Source organism: Hypanus sabinus, unplaced genomic scaffold (genome assembly GCF_030144855.1).
Source record: "Hypanus sabinus isolate sHypSab1 unplaced genomic scaffold, sHypSab1.hap1 scaffold_399, whole genome shotgun sequence".
NCBI classification, from domain to species: domain Eukaryota; kingdom Metazoa; phylum Chordata; class Chondrichthyes; order Myliobatiformes; family Dasyatidae; genus Hypanus; species Hypanus sabinus.
The window spans coordinates 28,156-42,356 of NW_026781284.1; the positions used below are offsets into that span (position 1 = coordinate 28,156).

General features: G+C 49.6%; 1 protein-coding gene and 1 long non-coding RNA gene across 3 annotated transcripts; both read right to left on the reverse strand.

Moving 5' to 3' along the window:
- Positions 1 to 782: 782 nt before the first annotated feature.
- Positions 783 to 4,147, reverse strand: LOC132388747 (uncharacterized). Its single transcript, XR_009510326.1, has 3 exons — positions 3,997 to 4,147; positions 2,508 to 2,636; positions 783 to 917 (listed from the first exon to the last, which is right to left on the reverse strand). It is a non-coding gene; the product is annotated as an uncharacterized LOC132388747 (long non-coding RNA).
- Positions 4,148 to 7,038: 2,891 nt separating this feature from the next.
- LOC132388748 (cystatin-B-like) lies at positions 7,039 to 11,107 on the reverse strand. 2 transcript variants are annotated; one of them, XM_059961134.1, is made up of 3 exons: positions 10,967 to 11,107; positions 9,512 to 9,622; positions 7,039 to 7,497 (listed from the first exon to the last, which is right to left on the reverse strand). In XM_059961134.1, exons 1-3 carry the CDS (start codon positions 11,027 to 11,029, stop codon positions 7,366 to 7,368), a joined length of 306 nt encoding a protein of 101 aa, XP_059817117.1. In that variant the 5' UTR covers positions 11,030 to 11,107; the 3' UTR covers positions 7,039 to 7,365. The 2 variants fall into 2 exon arrangements, with proteins under 2 accessions (XP_059817117.1, XP_059817118.1); XM_059961135.1 differs by lacking the exon at positions 10,967 to 11,107 and adding an exon at positions 9,720 to 9,746.
- Between the last annotated feature and the right edge of the window lie 3,094 nt (positions 11,108 to 14,201).

Below are 14,201 nucleotides of genomic sequence, written 5' to 3' on the forward strand. Positions count from 1 at the left end.
AGCAGTTTGCAGAAAGATGTGGGCATTTCGAGACATACACAATTCTAAAACAATAACCCGTCCCAATCTCATGCTGCATACTATTTATTATAAATTACTACAAATTGCACATTGCACATTTAGACGGAAACGTAACGTGAAGAATTTTACACCACAGTATGTGAAGGATCAGGGTAATAAAGTCAATTCAATTTAATCTTCGCCCTCCACAAGCCTATGACAACAAATGCCAGCCCTCACACACTTCATAAGATCAATGATTAATAATGACAAATACCAAGAAAGTTTTTAAAAATGTTATAAGTTTTCAACTTTACATCCTTGCTTTCATATCCTGGACATCTTGTCATGAATGCTAACATCACATTTGCCTTCATCCGCCTGCAAATTGACCTTTTGGGAATCCCGCAAAAGGTCTCCAAAGTCCGCTTGCACCTCAGTATTTTGTTTAAAATATCTTCACTCCATTCAGAAAATCGTCAGCACAAGGGGACCGAATTTTCTCCAGTTGCGGCCAAACTCAATTTTTCTGAAGGTGCAACATTACTTTCTGACCTTTGAACTCAACGCATCGACTGATAAAGAGAAGGATCCGTTCTTAACCACACTGTCGGCGGGTGTCGGCTGTCTTTTAAGTTCTGCAAACACTGTCGGGAATGAGGACTTTAGCCCAGGTGAGCCATTAGCGGACTGGTCTTGTGCCAGAGCGTTGAGGTTCAGGAAAACTTCACCCACACAGATACGATATGCAGAAACAGACATTCCCAGAAAGACAAACGATTAATCAAACACGTGAATGAAGGTGTGGAGCATTCCAGTGTGGAGTGGTGCGATGACACTGAATTTCCACTGAACAGGTCGACAAAGACAAAACGGATAATTCCGCCGCTGCCCACGTACTGACGCTTTAACCCTATCTATAATCCCAAACACAACCACATAAAACAAGTCTCAATTGCAAGCTCCAGTACGGCCAGCAAACCAGCGAACCAAATACCCTCTGACCCTCAGCAACACCCCACGGCCTACAAAACCTCCCCGCGCCACGTATCCTCGGACACGTAGACAATTCTAAAGCAATACCCCATCCCGATGTCTCACCCCACCCCCGCCTTGCATTCGCAAACCGCTGCCTACACCTGGCACAACTCATCCTCCTAATAAATCGGGAATGAACAAAGTTAGACACCGAGATCAGGAATGAATAAAGATAGATGCTGGAAAAGGCAGCTGGATTTGATCTGTGCAGTGAGATGGACTGAATCAAGACGGATAATTTCCCCACTGACCATCAGTGATACGCTTCACGCTATCTCGAGCACAAAATACTTACTGGGAAAAAATGTCTATATTTATATATACATGCCACAGACAGAGAGGAGATGGTGAACTCTGCTTAGCTGGAGGGATTTTTGAAAAGAAGATAGCGAAGGGGCAATAGGGGCATTCTGAGGGCCGCACATCGCGGGGTATAATTCAGATAACGGTAGTAGAATCATTTCATGTATGTATAAGGATTTGTCAAATGTTAACACACATTCGACTTCATACATTAAAACAAAATGGGAGAAGGGAGGAGGGATAATTATATCTGAGGAAGAATGGACAATAATATGGAGATATCAATGGAGGTGTATCAGTTCACAGAAATGGAGGGAGTTCGGATGGAAAAACTTGATATCTTATTTAATTAAGATATGTTATTACACATTCTCAGAACTCCCATTATGATTGTAACCTCCCTGTTTGCTGGAGAAATTGTGGAAATCAAAATGCAAATCATTATCATATTTTTTGGGACAGCCCTGATATCAAAGACTATTGGAGGGGAATACACAATGCCCTACAAGACATCTTTAATACCCTTAGAGAGTAAGACCATATATTTTGGGTATATACCTCAAGAATGTTTGAAAAGAGATAAATACTTAATGAATATCCTTTAGGTGGCTGGTAAAAAGACTTTTACTAGGAAATGGTTAGCACAGGAGAGCCTAACTTTAAATACATGGATGGAAATTACAATGGACATTTCCAAAATGAAGAAGATAACAGCACCTGTTAATTATAAGCTGGAACAATTTGATTCATACTGGGAAAAATGGTTTAACTACATAATGCCTCATATGACTGATTATATTCTCACACATTAATGAACATATTGTATGAAAAAAAGATTATTCCATACTTGTATGAAGTTTTGTTTTCATTTTTCTAGTTTTTTCTTTCCACTCTTTTCCATAAGTGTATACCTCAGATAATACAATGTGGAGATTTGTGATATATATGATTATATGATATAAATGTACAATGTCTGAAATACATCTTATGGACATGTTTGATGATGAACTTCAATAAAAAAACAAATTACAAAAGAAAAGAAAGAGATTTGGATTAAAAGCATCATCTGCCGTTAGAATACACTTTGGCATGGTCGGTTAGGGTGACTGTGACAATCTAAGGACTTGAAACGGGCGATAATAATTGCCTTCCTCATTTGAAATAACCTGTGAGAATCGGTGGTTTTCACAGCTTCTTTACTACACAACCAACACGGGTTCAACTCCGACCGCTGATTGCAAGGAGCATGTACGTTCCCCGGCGACCGCGTCGTTCTCCCAACGGTTGGTAGGTTACTAGAACATAAAACATAGAATAGTACAGCACATTACAGACCCTTCGGCCCACAGTGTTGTGCCGACCCTCAAACCCTGCCTCCCATATAACCACCCCCCACCTTAAATTCCTCCATATACCTGTCTAGTATTCTCTTAAACTTCACTAGTGTATCTGCCTCCACCACTGACTCAGGCAGTGCACTTCACGCACCAAACACACACTGAGTGAAAAACATGCCTCTAATATCCCCCTTGAACTTCCCTCCCCTTACCTTAAAGCCATATTCTCTTGTACTGAGCAGTGGTGCCCTGGGGAAGAGGCGCTGGCTGTCCACTCTGTCTCTTCCTCGTAATATCTTCTACACCTCTGTCATGTCTCCGTTCATCCGCCTTCTCTCCAAAGAATAAAGTCCTAGCTCCCTTCATCTCTGATCATAATCCATACACCAAACAAGGCAGCATCTTGTTAATCCATACACCAAACAAGGCAGCATCTTGTTAAGTCCCCTTTCCAATGCTTCCACATCCTTCCTATAGCGAGGCAATCAGAACTCGAAACAGTACTCCAAGTGTAGCGTAACCAGAGTTTAAGACAGCTGCATCATTACACCGCGTCATCTAAACTCTATCCCTCGACTTATGAAAGCTAACACCCCATAAGCTTTCTTAACTACTCTATCTACCTGTGAGGCAACTTTCAGTGACCTGTGGACATGTACACCCAGATCCCTCTGCTCCTCCAAACTACCAAGTATCCTGCCATTTTTTTTACTCTGCCTTGGAGTTTGTTCTTCCAAAGTGTACCACCTCACACTTTCCCGGGTTGAACTCCATCTGCCACTTCTCAGCCCACTTCTGCATCCTATCAATGTCTCTCTGCAATCTTCGACAATCCTCTACACTATCTACAACAACACCAACATTTGTGCCGTCTGCAAATTGCCAGCCCACCCTTCTACCCCCACATCCAGGTCGTTAATAAAAATCACAAAAAGTAGAGGTCCCAGAACAGATCCTTGCGGGACACCACTGAATCCACCTGGCCAAACTTCCCTGGATCCCATGGCCTTCTGACTTTCTGAATAAGCCTCACGAGTGGAACCTTGTCAAATTCCTTATTAAAATCCAAATAGATCACATCCACTGCACTATCCTCATCTTTATGCCTGGTCACCTCCTCAAAGAACTCTATCAGGCTTGTTCGACACGATCTGCCCTTCACAAAGCCATGCTGACTGTCCCTGATCAGACCATGATACTCTAAATGCCCATAAATCCTATCTGAGTACGAGATCGCGGTAAACGTAATAAAAGTAGTTAAAAATAAGATCGAATTAAAACAATAACCAAATCTGTGAAACGTACTAAGAGCTCCCACCTGAATAAATCATTTTCATTTTTAGAATCTTTTCATTGGTACATGATCTTCTACAGCTGTAAAATGTTACAAAACATCAACAGATTAATATGTAGACAATCAATAAAGCTGAAGAAAAAGAAAATCTGATCGTAGTACATAAAAATGGAATACATATTTTTCGGAAAAAGATTGAAAAAAAAGAACCCCGTCTAACCATCGTCTCAGTTTTATAAAAATTAATGAAAGCATCAGACAGAAATGCCGCCATTGTAAGGTTATTAAGAATAGGCTGAAATCCAGAGAATTCCTGAGGGTGAGTGAAAACCGGGAATATGTAATTTGGAGATAAGACCGTGAGGTCAGTTTCATCAACAGTGGGCAGATGAAAAGGCGAGTACAGACGTTTACTGATCGGTTGGGAAAGAAGCGCAAAAGCCCGCGACGCGCTGCAGAACCAGCAGCATTGAGCCAGTACAGAGCCCAGAGAGCAGGTCGCTGCATTCACCGAACGAGCAAAAGACAAACATTATGATTACAATTCAATCGAAGTGAACTGTGCGGAGCTCCGAAGCAAACTGAATGATTGTGAAAAGAAAACTGAGCAGGAACTTCAAAGGGGCGGGGTCCTGCCGGTGACGCTTATAGTGACACCACTTTGAAGCTCCAGCCTGGGAATCACCCGACCCCGCCCCCTCCACCGCACCGTCGCCGGTCCCGTCCGAAATTCCGAATTATTTCAGCCCGCTCTTGGGCAGTCTCCCGAGACAGTGACACCATCCGAACTCAGAGGAATTGCAGTCCAGACATGACGTGGGCACTACAGCGACCCCTAGCGCGTCAGGTGAGGAGGACAGCGATAATACAATAAGACTAACAAACGTGACACAGCTTGCTTGAATACAGACCAAGAGAGAGAACACGCCCAGGATTGAAGGTGAAACTATTGTCAATCAATGTATTAACAAGCTAACACCAGTGGTGGCAGTTCTAACAGCAATTGGCTAGATGATTGGCAATCCCCTGAGAGACTTTCAGTGCTCAGCCGACTCTGTGGCTGTAAATGAAGAACTGAAAGTGTTTCAAACATCAAAACTGTCATTGTCTGCACCTGAATTAAGTTTCGCTGCTACAAATAAACTATTTATCCGAGATGTTAACGATAAACACATGATGGAAGTCACACAGGAAAATATAGTCTAAGACCCTGTGTCTATGTATGTTGCAGAAATCTACAGTCTAACACAATATCACTTGCTCTCTCCCTGAACGAACACTAGGGGGCAGCATCAACCCGTCCTTTGACGCCGCGTCACAGATTCTCCCGGGGTTGCGGACCAAACCTATGGCAGTTTCTTCTTCTGCCAGAGATTTGATTCTGCAAAGCTGATGGTCCCTCAATGATTGGAAAGGCAATTCCGATGGCTGGAGTGGGCTGTTGCTCCCGGACGTGAAATACTGACATCAGGAAGCGTGGTTCCCGTTACCTCAGCGCAACGGGCAGAACTAAAGACTCGGTCGGAACTCCAATCAAGAACGGCCAAGCGGAACAAGAACTCATAAGTGACACAAAACTGCCGTCAGAAATTGACAGTCAAAAGCCACTCCAAAAAGAATAATGCGGAGTGGCGTGGGAATGCCTCCGCGGGTGAGGGTGAGGAACGTGTAGCACGGGGAGGGGTAAACGATGGTAGGGTCCTCATTATTAACTGTATGTTAACTGCATATATAAAATGGCTTCTCTGCAGCGTTATAATGAAGTGGTTTTTTTGTGGGTAACTGCTGAGGTAATGGTCTGTTTAGTCGGAATGTTTGGGTTATAATTGATAACGCAGCAACGAACCGACGGTACCAAAGTTGTTCCATTGCCAACACCCCATAAGCTTTCTTAACTACCCTGTCTACCTGGGAGGTAACTTTCAGGGATCTGTGGGCATGTCCCCTGCCGCTTCTCCACACTACCTGGTAGCCCGCCATTTACTTTGTACTCTGCCTTGGAGTTTGTCCTTCCGAAGTGCACACCTCACACTTCCCCGGGTTGAACTCGGGTCCCCCTTTGATCAGCTACTGTTGGTGAAGCTGCGTGCGAGGATTCGCAGGACAGCGGGAAGATCGACGACACCTGTTTACTGGCGTTCCCCCTGTCGTGGATTTCGCCTTGGGTTACAAATATCTCCCTCAACACAACAGAAACAGCTCTGCATTGGAACTGAACCGAACTTTCTAACATCCCATCGTCAGACTGTAACTATTCCCAGCTGAGCTTGTCTTTGTTTGGCGAACTTTATCTGTACTCCTATGGCCGCATAATGTTGCTAACCTTTGATTACCTGGTTAATTTACTATCTTTAGCAGTTACTAATAAAATAGTGACTGTTAACCGCAAACTAAAGTGCGTCCTATTGCGGCTGATAGTTTTACAGGGTTGCGAGCATGTAACAGGTACTCTCCCCAGGGTTGCGTGTACCTAACACCACGCAAACGACCGCCGCCGCGCTTGGCACAGCCTTCCTTTAACTTGCACCTGCTAACCAATCCCAGAGGCCGGCTGGTCGCTGGTCGGAGCTCTTCTTCGTGAATTGCCCCGAAACTCTGGCTTTGAAAATCTCGATCGCCGCCCCGATTGAAAAGTGTCCCTCTTACGCGCTCCCTGCCGCAGATTGTACAACACGAACCGCTCTCTCCACTCGCCCCCTCTCTCCACTGACTCCGACCTCTCCTCCCGCAAACTCCGCCCCTCGTCCCTAACGCGCCCCCTCCTCCCACGAACCCCGCCCTCTATTTCCTCTCATCCCGCCCACCTCACACACCCCGCCCTGTCATCCCACTGACACCATCCACACCTCGCAGTGATTCCCCTCCACACGCCACCTCGAACCGCGCCCCCTCCCCTTGTCTCCGTGACCGCCTGCCTCCGATTGGATCTCCGTCAGACTGTAGGTCAGCGGCCCGCATACGTCCAGCTCCCCCTCTCCCCCTCACATCCGCACTAGCTGCCCCGCAGCGTTGCCCCCGCCCCCAGCATCCGAAAGAGGGGATGGTTAAAGACGACCAGACGGCCAATCGGATCAACGCGTTTTATTAGCGAAAAGCTTGTGCGTCGAACAGCTGACGGTTCAGGTGGCCTCAGCGAGCTGGAGAGGTGGGTCTGCTGGTATTCCGGGAGCGCGGGACCTGTCGGTGAGTTGGCGGGGGTGTAGGGTCTCGGGGAGGTGGGAGTGTGTCTGGGATCTGTGGACAGGAAGAACCAAACCCCGCATTAAACTGTGGGTAGCTGAAGGGTGTCCCAACTACCCCGTGACGAGCTTTGTAGGGAGGGAGGGGTATATTCCCGAGGGGTGGGCCGCAAGCACAGCGAGGGGTTGGCATCGGTCAGGAAACTCTCGTTTCTCAGACCAAGGGTTCCAGCGGATCGCTCATCCTGAAGTTTTCCACGACCGCCAGCAGAACTGAATCAGAGATAGAGTGCTGACGAGGAACGAACACCTCAATGTGGAGGACGTTGTTGTTGCTGATATCGATCTGTGGGGAGAGTCACTCAGTTAGTCATGGGAGACCCGTCCGACAACCCCTCCTTCCCATTGCCACTTCCCTGATCCGCGCTCTCGCCAGGCTTCCCTCCACATCTCCGTCACTTCATCCCGCGCTAATCGCCTCCCCGTCTCCATCACCGCTCCCTCCCCTACACACCCCGTCTCCATCGCCCCTCCCTCCCCTACACCCACCGTCTCCAGTACACCTCCCACCCCTACACCACCCGTCTCCATCGCCCCTCCCTACCCTACACCCCCCGTCTCCATCGCCCCTCCCTCCCCTACACACCCCGTCTACATCACACCTCCCTCCCCTACACACCCCGTCTCCAGCACACCTCCCTCCCCTACACCACCCGTCTCCATCGCCCCTCCTTCCCCTACACACCCCGTCTCCAGCACACCTCCCTCCCCTACACCACCCCGTCTCCATCACCGCTCCCTTCCCTACACCCCCGTCTCCAGTACACCTCCCTCCCCTACACCACCCGTCTCCATCGCCCCTCCCTCCCCTACACACCCCGTCTCCATCACACCTCCCTCCCCTACACACCCCGTCTCCAGCACACCTCCCTCCCCTACACCACCCGTCTCCATCGCCCCTCCCTCCCCTACACACCCCGTCTCCAGCACACCTTCCTCCCCTACACCCACCGTCTCCATCGCCCCTCCCTCCCCTACACACCCCCGTCTCCATCGCCCCTCCCTCCCCTACACACCCCGTCTCCAGCACACCTCCCTCCCCTACACCCACCGTCTCCATCGCCCCTCCCTCCCCTACACTCCCCGTCTCCAGCACACCTCCCTCCCCTACACACCCCGTCTCCAGCACACCTCCCTCCCCTACACCCACCGTCTCCATCGCCCCTCCCTCTCCTACAGCCCCCCGTCTCCATCGCCCCTCCCACCCCTACACACCCCCGTCTCCATCGCCCCTCCCTCCCCTACACACCCCGTCTCCAGCACACCTCCCTCCCCTACACACCCTGCCTCCAGCACTCCTCCCTCCCCTCGTCTCCCACGTCTCCATCGCCCCTCCGTCCGCTACACAACTCCGTCTCCATCACCCCTCCCTCGCCTACAACCCCTCCCCGTCTCCGTCACGTCTTTCATCCGCTACACCCTCCCCGTCTCCGTCACCCCTCCCTCCCCTACCCTCTCCCCGTCTCAGTCACCCCCTCTCCGCTAACCCCTCCCAGTCTCAGTCACCCCCTCCTTCCCCTACCGTCCTCCCCGTCTCCGTCCACCCCCTCCCTCCCCTAACCCCCTCCCCGTCTCCGTCACCCCTCCCTCCCCTACACCCCTCCCGTTTCCGTCAACCCTCCCTCCCCTACACCCTCGTCTCCATTGCCCCTCCGCCTCCTACACAACTCCCTGTATCCATCACCCCTCCCTCGCCTACAAACCCCGTCTCCATCGTCCCTTCCTACCCGACACCCCTCCCCATCCCCTATGCCCCTCCCCGTCTGCGGCACTTCCAATCTTCCCTACACACCTCTCCGTCTCTGTCGCCCCCTTCCACCCCTACAGACCTACCCCATTCGATCACCTCCCCTACACCTCTCCCCTCACACCCTCTCCCGGTCTCCGTTCCCTCCCAGTCCTGCAGCCTTCCCGTCTTTCTTAATCCTAACCTCCCGTACACTTCTCGGTCTCCATTCCCCTCCCACCTCCTCCCGTCTCTATTCCCCTCCCGTCTCCATTCCTCTCCCAGCCCTGCACCCTTCCCGTCTTTGCTATTCCTAACCTACACCTCTCCCCTCCCACCCTCTCCCGGTCTCCATTCCCCTCCCACCCTCTCCCGGTCTCCACTTCTCTCCCACCCCCTCCCGGTCTCCATTTCTCTCCCCTCTCCCTGTCTCCATTCCCATCACACCCCCTCCCGGTCTCCATTTCCCTCCCCCCTCCCGGTCTCCATTCCCCTCACACCACTTCCCGATCTCCATTCCCCTCCCACCCTCTCCCGGACTCCATTCCATTCCCAACCCTGCCCCCTTCTCGACCTTGATCAGGTAAAGTTTTCCCAGCATACAAGTCTGGTCCTGGTCACGGCAGGTTTTCGCGATGTACGTCGTCAGTTTATGGCCGATCTGATGTTCCACACTGGATTTCACCTGGAACAACACAGACATCTGAATCTCCCGGAGAGGGCAGAGCGGGACGAGGTAGGGTGTCTGGAACCGAGTGGCGGTATCATTTTTTCTCTCTCACCCCTCTCTCCATTTCCCCGCTTTTGTTCGCTCCGACGCACGCTTTTCACATCGAACCCTTAATCCTCACTCTCCCTCGACTCTCTCCGACCTGTCATTTCATCCTCAATCCGTCACTCTCTTCCCCCCCTCTCTCCGCCTCCCCGGCTCTTTCACCCACACTCACCGTCTCCCTCTTCCCCCCTCTCCTCCTCCACTGCTCTTATCCCCCTTTCTGTGTGCCTCAATACTCTTTACCCTATCCGGGCATTTCCTCTTTCCTCTTTCGCGTCGCTCCGTCACTGATCTTTCTCCACTTTCCCTGCCCTTGCCAACACCTCCTTCGTCTCACTCTCTGCTACCTCATTCCACAGTCCCTGCTCTTTCTCACACTTTTCCCGTCACGCTCTCGCTCTTCCACCCTCCCCGTCTCTATCCTTTACCTTCTCCTGCTGGAACTCACACCTTTCATCCGTCTCTCTCTTTTTTCTCTCTCTCTACCTCCCACTCTTTCCTTCTCCTTCCCTCTCCGCGCTCGAAAATTCCCCTGCCCTCCCTCCCCTTTCTGGCCTCTCGCATATCTCTATTTTCCCTGCTCTTCTCCCCGTATCCCTGTCTCTCTCTCCCATCTCCCCACTCCCACTACTCTTTCTCCACCCTCCCACCTCTCCCTACTTCCCCTGATCTATCCCCTTCCTCTCCCCGTCTCTCTCTCTCTCTCTCTCTCTCTCTCTCTCTCTCTCTCTCTCTCTCTCTCTCTCTCTCTCTCTCTCTCTCACTCTCTTTCTCTTCGATTTTCAATTATCTCGCTATTCCCCCCTTTTGCTATTTCTCGCTCTCTCCACTCCTGGCTCTTCCTCCTTCCACCTCCCTTTCTCCTACTGTTCCTGCCCCTCGCATTCCGTTTCCTTCTCCAACTTTCCACCCGCACCCTAATCCAAACCCTCCTCCTCCTCCTTACTTCCCACTTTCGTCCCCCTCCCTTCCCAAACCCCCCTTCTCCCTCTACCTCCCTTCCCTCCCCGGTACCGACGCCCTCCCCTATCCTCTCCCATATATAGCCCCCTCACACCTTTCCCGCACTCTCCTCCTTCATCCAGCCTCCGCCCTGTCAGTGTCATCATTATCCTCCCCGTCCTACACTCAATCCTCTCCTCTCCCTTCTCCAAATGGACTTCCACTGCCTTTTCCATGCCTTTACATCTCTACCCGTCTCTCGCATGCATGTATGAGGGTAGTTTAAGGGTTCTGAAAGATTTTGCAACTCACCGCATCTGCGATATTCTGGACGTCTGACGTGGCCGGCCGTTCACCTGTCCACACTGGAGCCATCTCTCTCTCTCTGTTGCACTTGTTCGTTCGCTGATTCTCTCTCCCTCTCTCTCTCTCTCTCTCTCTCTCTCTCTCTCTCTCTCTCTCTCTCTCTCTCTCTCTCTCTCTCTCTCTCTCTCTCTCTCTCTCTCTCTCTCTCTCTCTCTCTCTCTCTCTCTCTCTCTCTCTCTCTCTCTCTCTCTCTCTTTCTCTCTCTCTCTCTCTCTCTCTCTCTCTCTCTCACTCGCTGTCTCGCTACCTGTCAGGGTTGCTTTTAAAGATCTGGCCCCTCCCCGACAGGTCCCTCCCCCGCTCAGCTATTCCCCTCCCCGTTCTGCCCTCTCTTGGGCTCTTCCCCTCCTCCTGGGGCATGGAACCTGACCCAGGCACTGCTCGAATGTGACCTATCTACAGGAAAGATGTACAGAGCATAAAGAACATTCACAAAGATGTTGCTGGGTCAGTATAGAAACATCGAAACATAGAAAACCTACAGCGCAATACAGGCCATTCGGCCCACAAAATTATGCCCTATATCTCCACACCTCAGAAATTACCAGGCTTACCTATAACCCTCTGTTTTACTAAGCTCCATGTACCTATCTAAAAGCCTCTTAAAAGCCCCTATCGTATCTGTATCCACCACCGATGCCGGTAGCCCATTCCACGCACTCACCACTCTCTGAGTAAAACACTTACCCCTGACATCTCCTCTGTACCTACCTCCAAGCACCTTGAAACTGCCTTTTTGTGTTTGCCATTTCAGCACTGGGAAAAAGCCTCTGACTATCCACGTGATCAATGCCTCTCATCATCTTATACACCTCTGGCAGGTCACCTCTCATCCTCCGTCGCCCCAAGGAGAAAACGCCGAGTTCACTCAACCTATTCTCATAAGGCATGCTCCCCAATCCAGGCAACATCCTTGTAAATCTCCTCTGCACCCATTCTACGGCTTCCACCTCCTTCCAGTAGTGAGGCGACCAGAACTGAGCACATTACTCCAAGTGGGGTCTGACTTGGACCCGGGTTTTCAGGAAACATTGAATGAGGTAGGACTGCACTATTTAGAAGGTAGAAGATTGAGAGGGGATTTGATAGAGGTTTACTGGCTTTATCCACGGTGGTTGGGTGAGACTGCAAGCAGAGATCAAGGATCAAGGGTGAAAGGTGAGAATTTTAAGGGGAACATGAGGGGGAAAGTCTTCACTCAGAAGGTCGTGAGAGTGTGGAATGAACTGCGAGCAGGAGTGGACAGGAGGCTTCTGGAAGTCTATGATCCAGCTGTGAATGGACTAGATGGGCGGAAGGGCATGACTGTATGTCGTTTATCTCTATGACTCTGTAAAGTTTGCAACAAAGCTATCGATTCCATCATCCAAATCATTAACATATAACGTAAAAAGAATCAGTCACAGCACAGACCCCTGTGGAACAGCACTAGTCACCGGGAGCCAACCAAAAAAAAGTTCCCTTACTTCCCACTCTTTGGCTGCCAATCAATAGACAATAGACAATAGGTGCAGGAGTAGGCCATTCGGCCCTTCTAGCCAGCACCGCCATTCACTGTGATCATGGCTGATCATATACAATCAGTACCACGTTGCAGCCTTCTCCCCATATCCCTTGACTCCGCAAAGAGCCAATGTTTTTTCCATGCCAGTATCTTTCCTGTAATATCATCAGGTCTTAACTTGTTAAGCACCAGCTCCACAGCAAAGAAAGTCCAGCAGCGTCTCTACTTTTTGCGAAGGCTGAGGAAAGTCCATCTTCCAACCCCCATCCTTATCACATTCTTCAGGGGTTGTATAGGGAGCATCCTGAGCAGCTGCACCACTGCCTGGTTCGGAAATTGCACCGTCTCTGATCGCAAGACCCTGCAGCGGATAGTGAGGTCAGCTGAGAAGACCATCGGGGTCTCTCTTCCCGCCATCACGGAGATTTACACCACAAGCTGCATCCGCAAAGCAAACAGCATCATGAAGGACCCCACGCACCCCTCATACAAACTCTTCTCCCTCCTGCCGTCTGGGAAAAGGTACTGAAGCATTCGGGCTCTCACAACCAGACTATGTAATAGTTTCTTCCCCCAAGCCGTCAGACTCATCAATACCCAGAGCCTGGCCTGACACCTTCATCATTTATTAATATATTGAAATTTGTCCTCTACTGTGCCTATTGTCTTGTTTATTAATTATTGTACTGCCCTGCACTGTTTTGTGCACTTTATGTAGTCCTGTGTAGATCTGTAGTCTGGTGCAACTTTTATATTGCTTTACGTAGTCTGGTGTAGCCTTGTGCTGTCTCACATAGTCTAGTGTAGTTTTGTGTTGTTTCATGTAACACCAGGGTCCTGGAGGAACGTTGTTTCGTTTTCACTGTGTACTGTACCAGCAGCTTATGGTCGAAACGACAAGAAAAAGCGACTTGACTTGATTTGACTAAACAACATCCACCGATTCCCCAGTCTCTAACATGCTTGTTATTTCTTCAAGTAATTCCGACAGATATGTCAGGCAAAAATTTCCCCCAAGGAAACCGTGCTGTCAGCGACCTATTACATCATGTTCCGCCGGGTACACTGAAACCATCTACTTCGCAACCAAGTCCAAACACTGTGGTCAGACTAACTGGCCTGTAATTTTCTTCCTTCTACCTCCCTCCCCTCTGGAAGAGTGGAGTAACATTTGTAATTTTCTATTCCAACACGAACATGCCAGGATCAATTGATTCTTGAAATAGCATTATTAATGCCTCCAACATCTCTTCCACCTCCACTTTCAGAACACTGGGATGTCTATCTTCTTGCCTGGTGACCGTTCAATGTCCCAAGTACCCTCTCCCTGGTAATGGCAACTTCACATTCTTCTTCCTCCTGACACTCTCGAACTTACAGCAGACTGTTCTGCAGTTAACATTGACGCAAAATAACTATTCAGATTTTTCCGCCATTTCCTTGTCCACATCACATCTCCCTCACGTTATTTTAGCAGTCCAATATGTGTTGCAGCCTCATTTTTATGTTTTATATATCTGAAGAAACTTTCGGTGTCCTCTTTAATAGTATTGGCTAGCTTCATATTCCGCTTTTCCCTTCTTCGGTTGGTTTCTCAAACCTTCACAATCCTCTAAATTTTCACTACTTTTATGATTACACTTTGGCTAAATGTTGGCTTTAACTTCTCTTGTCAGC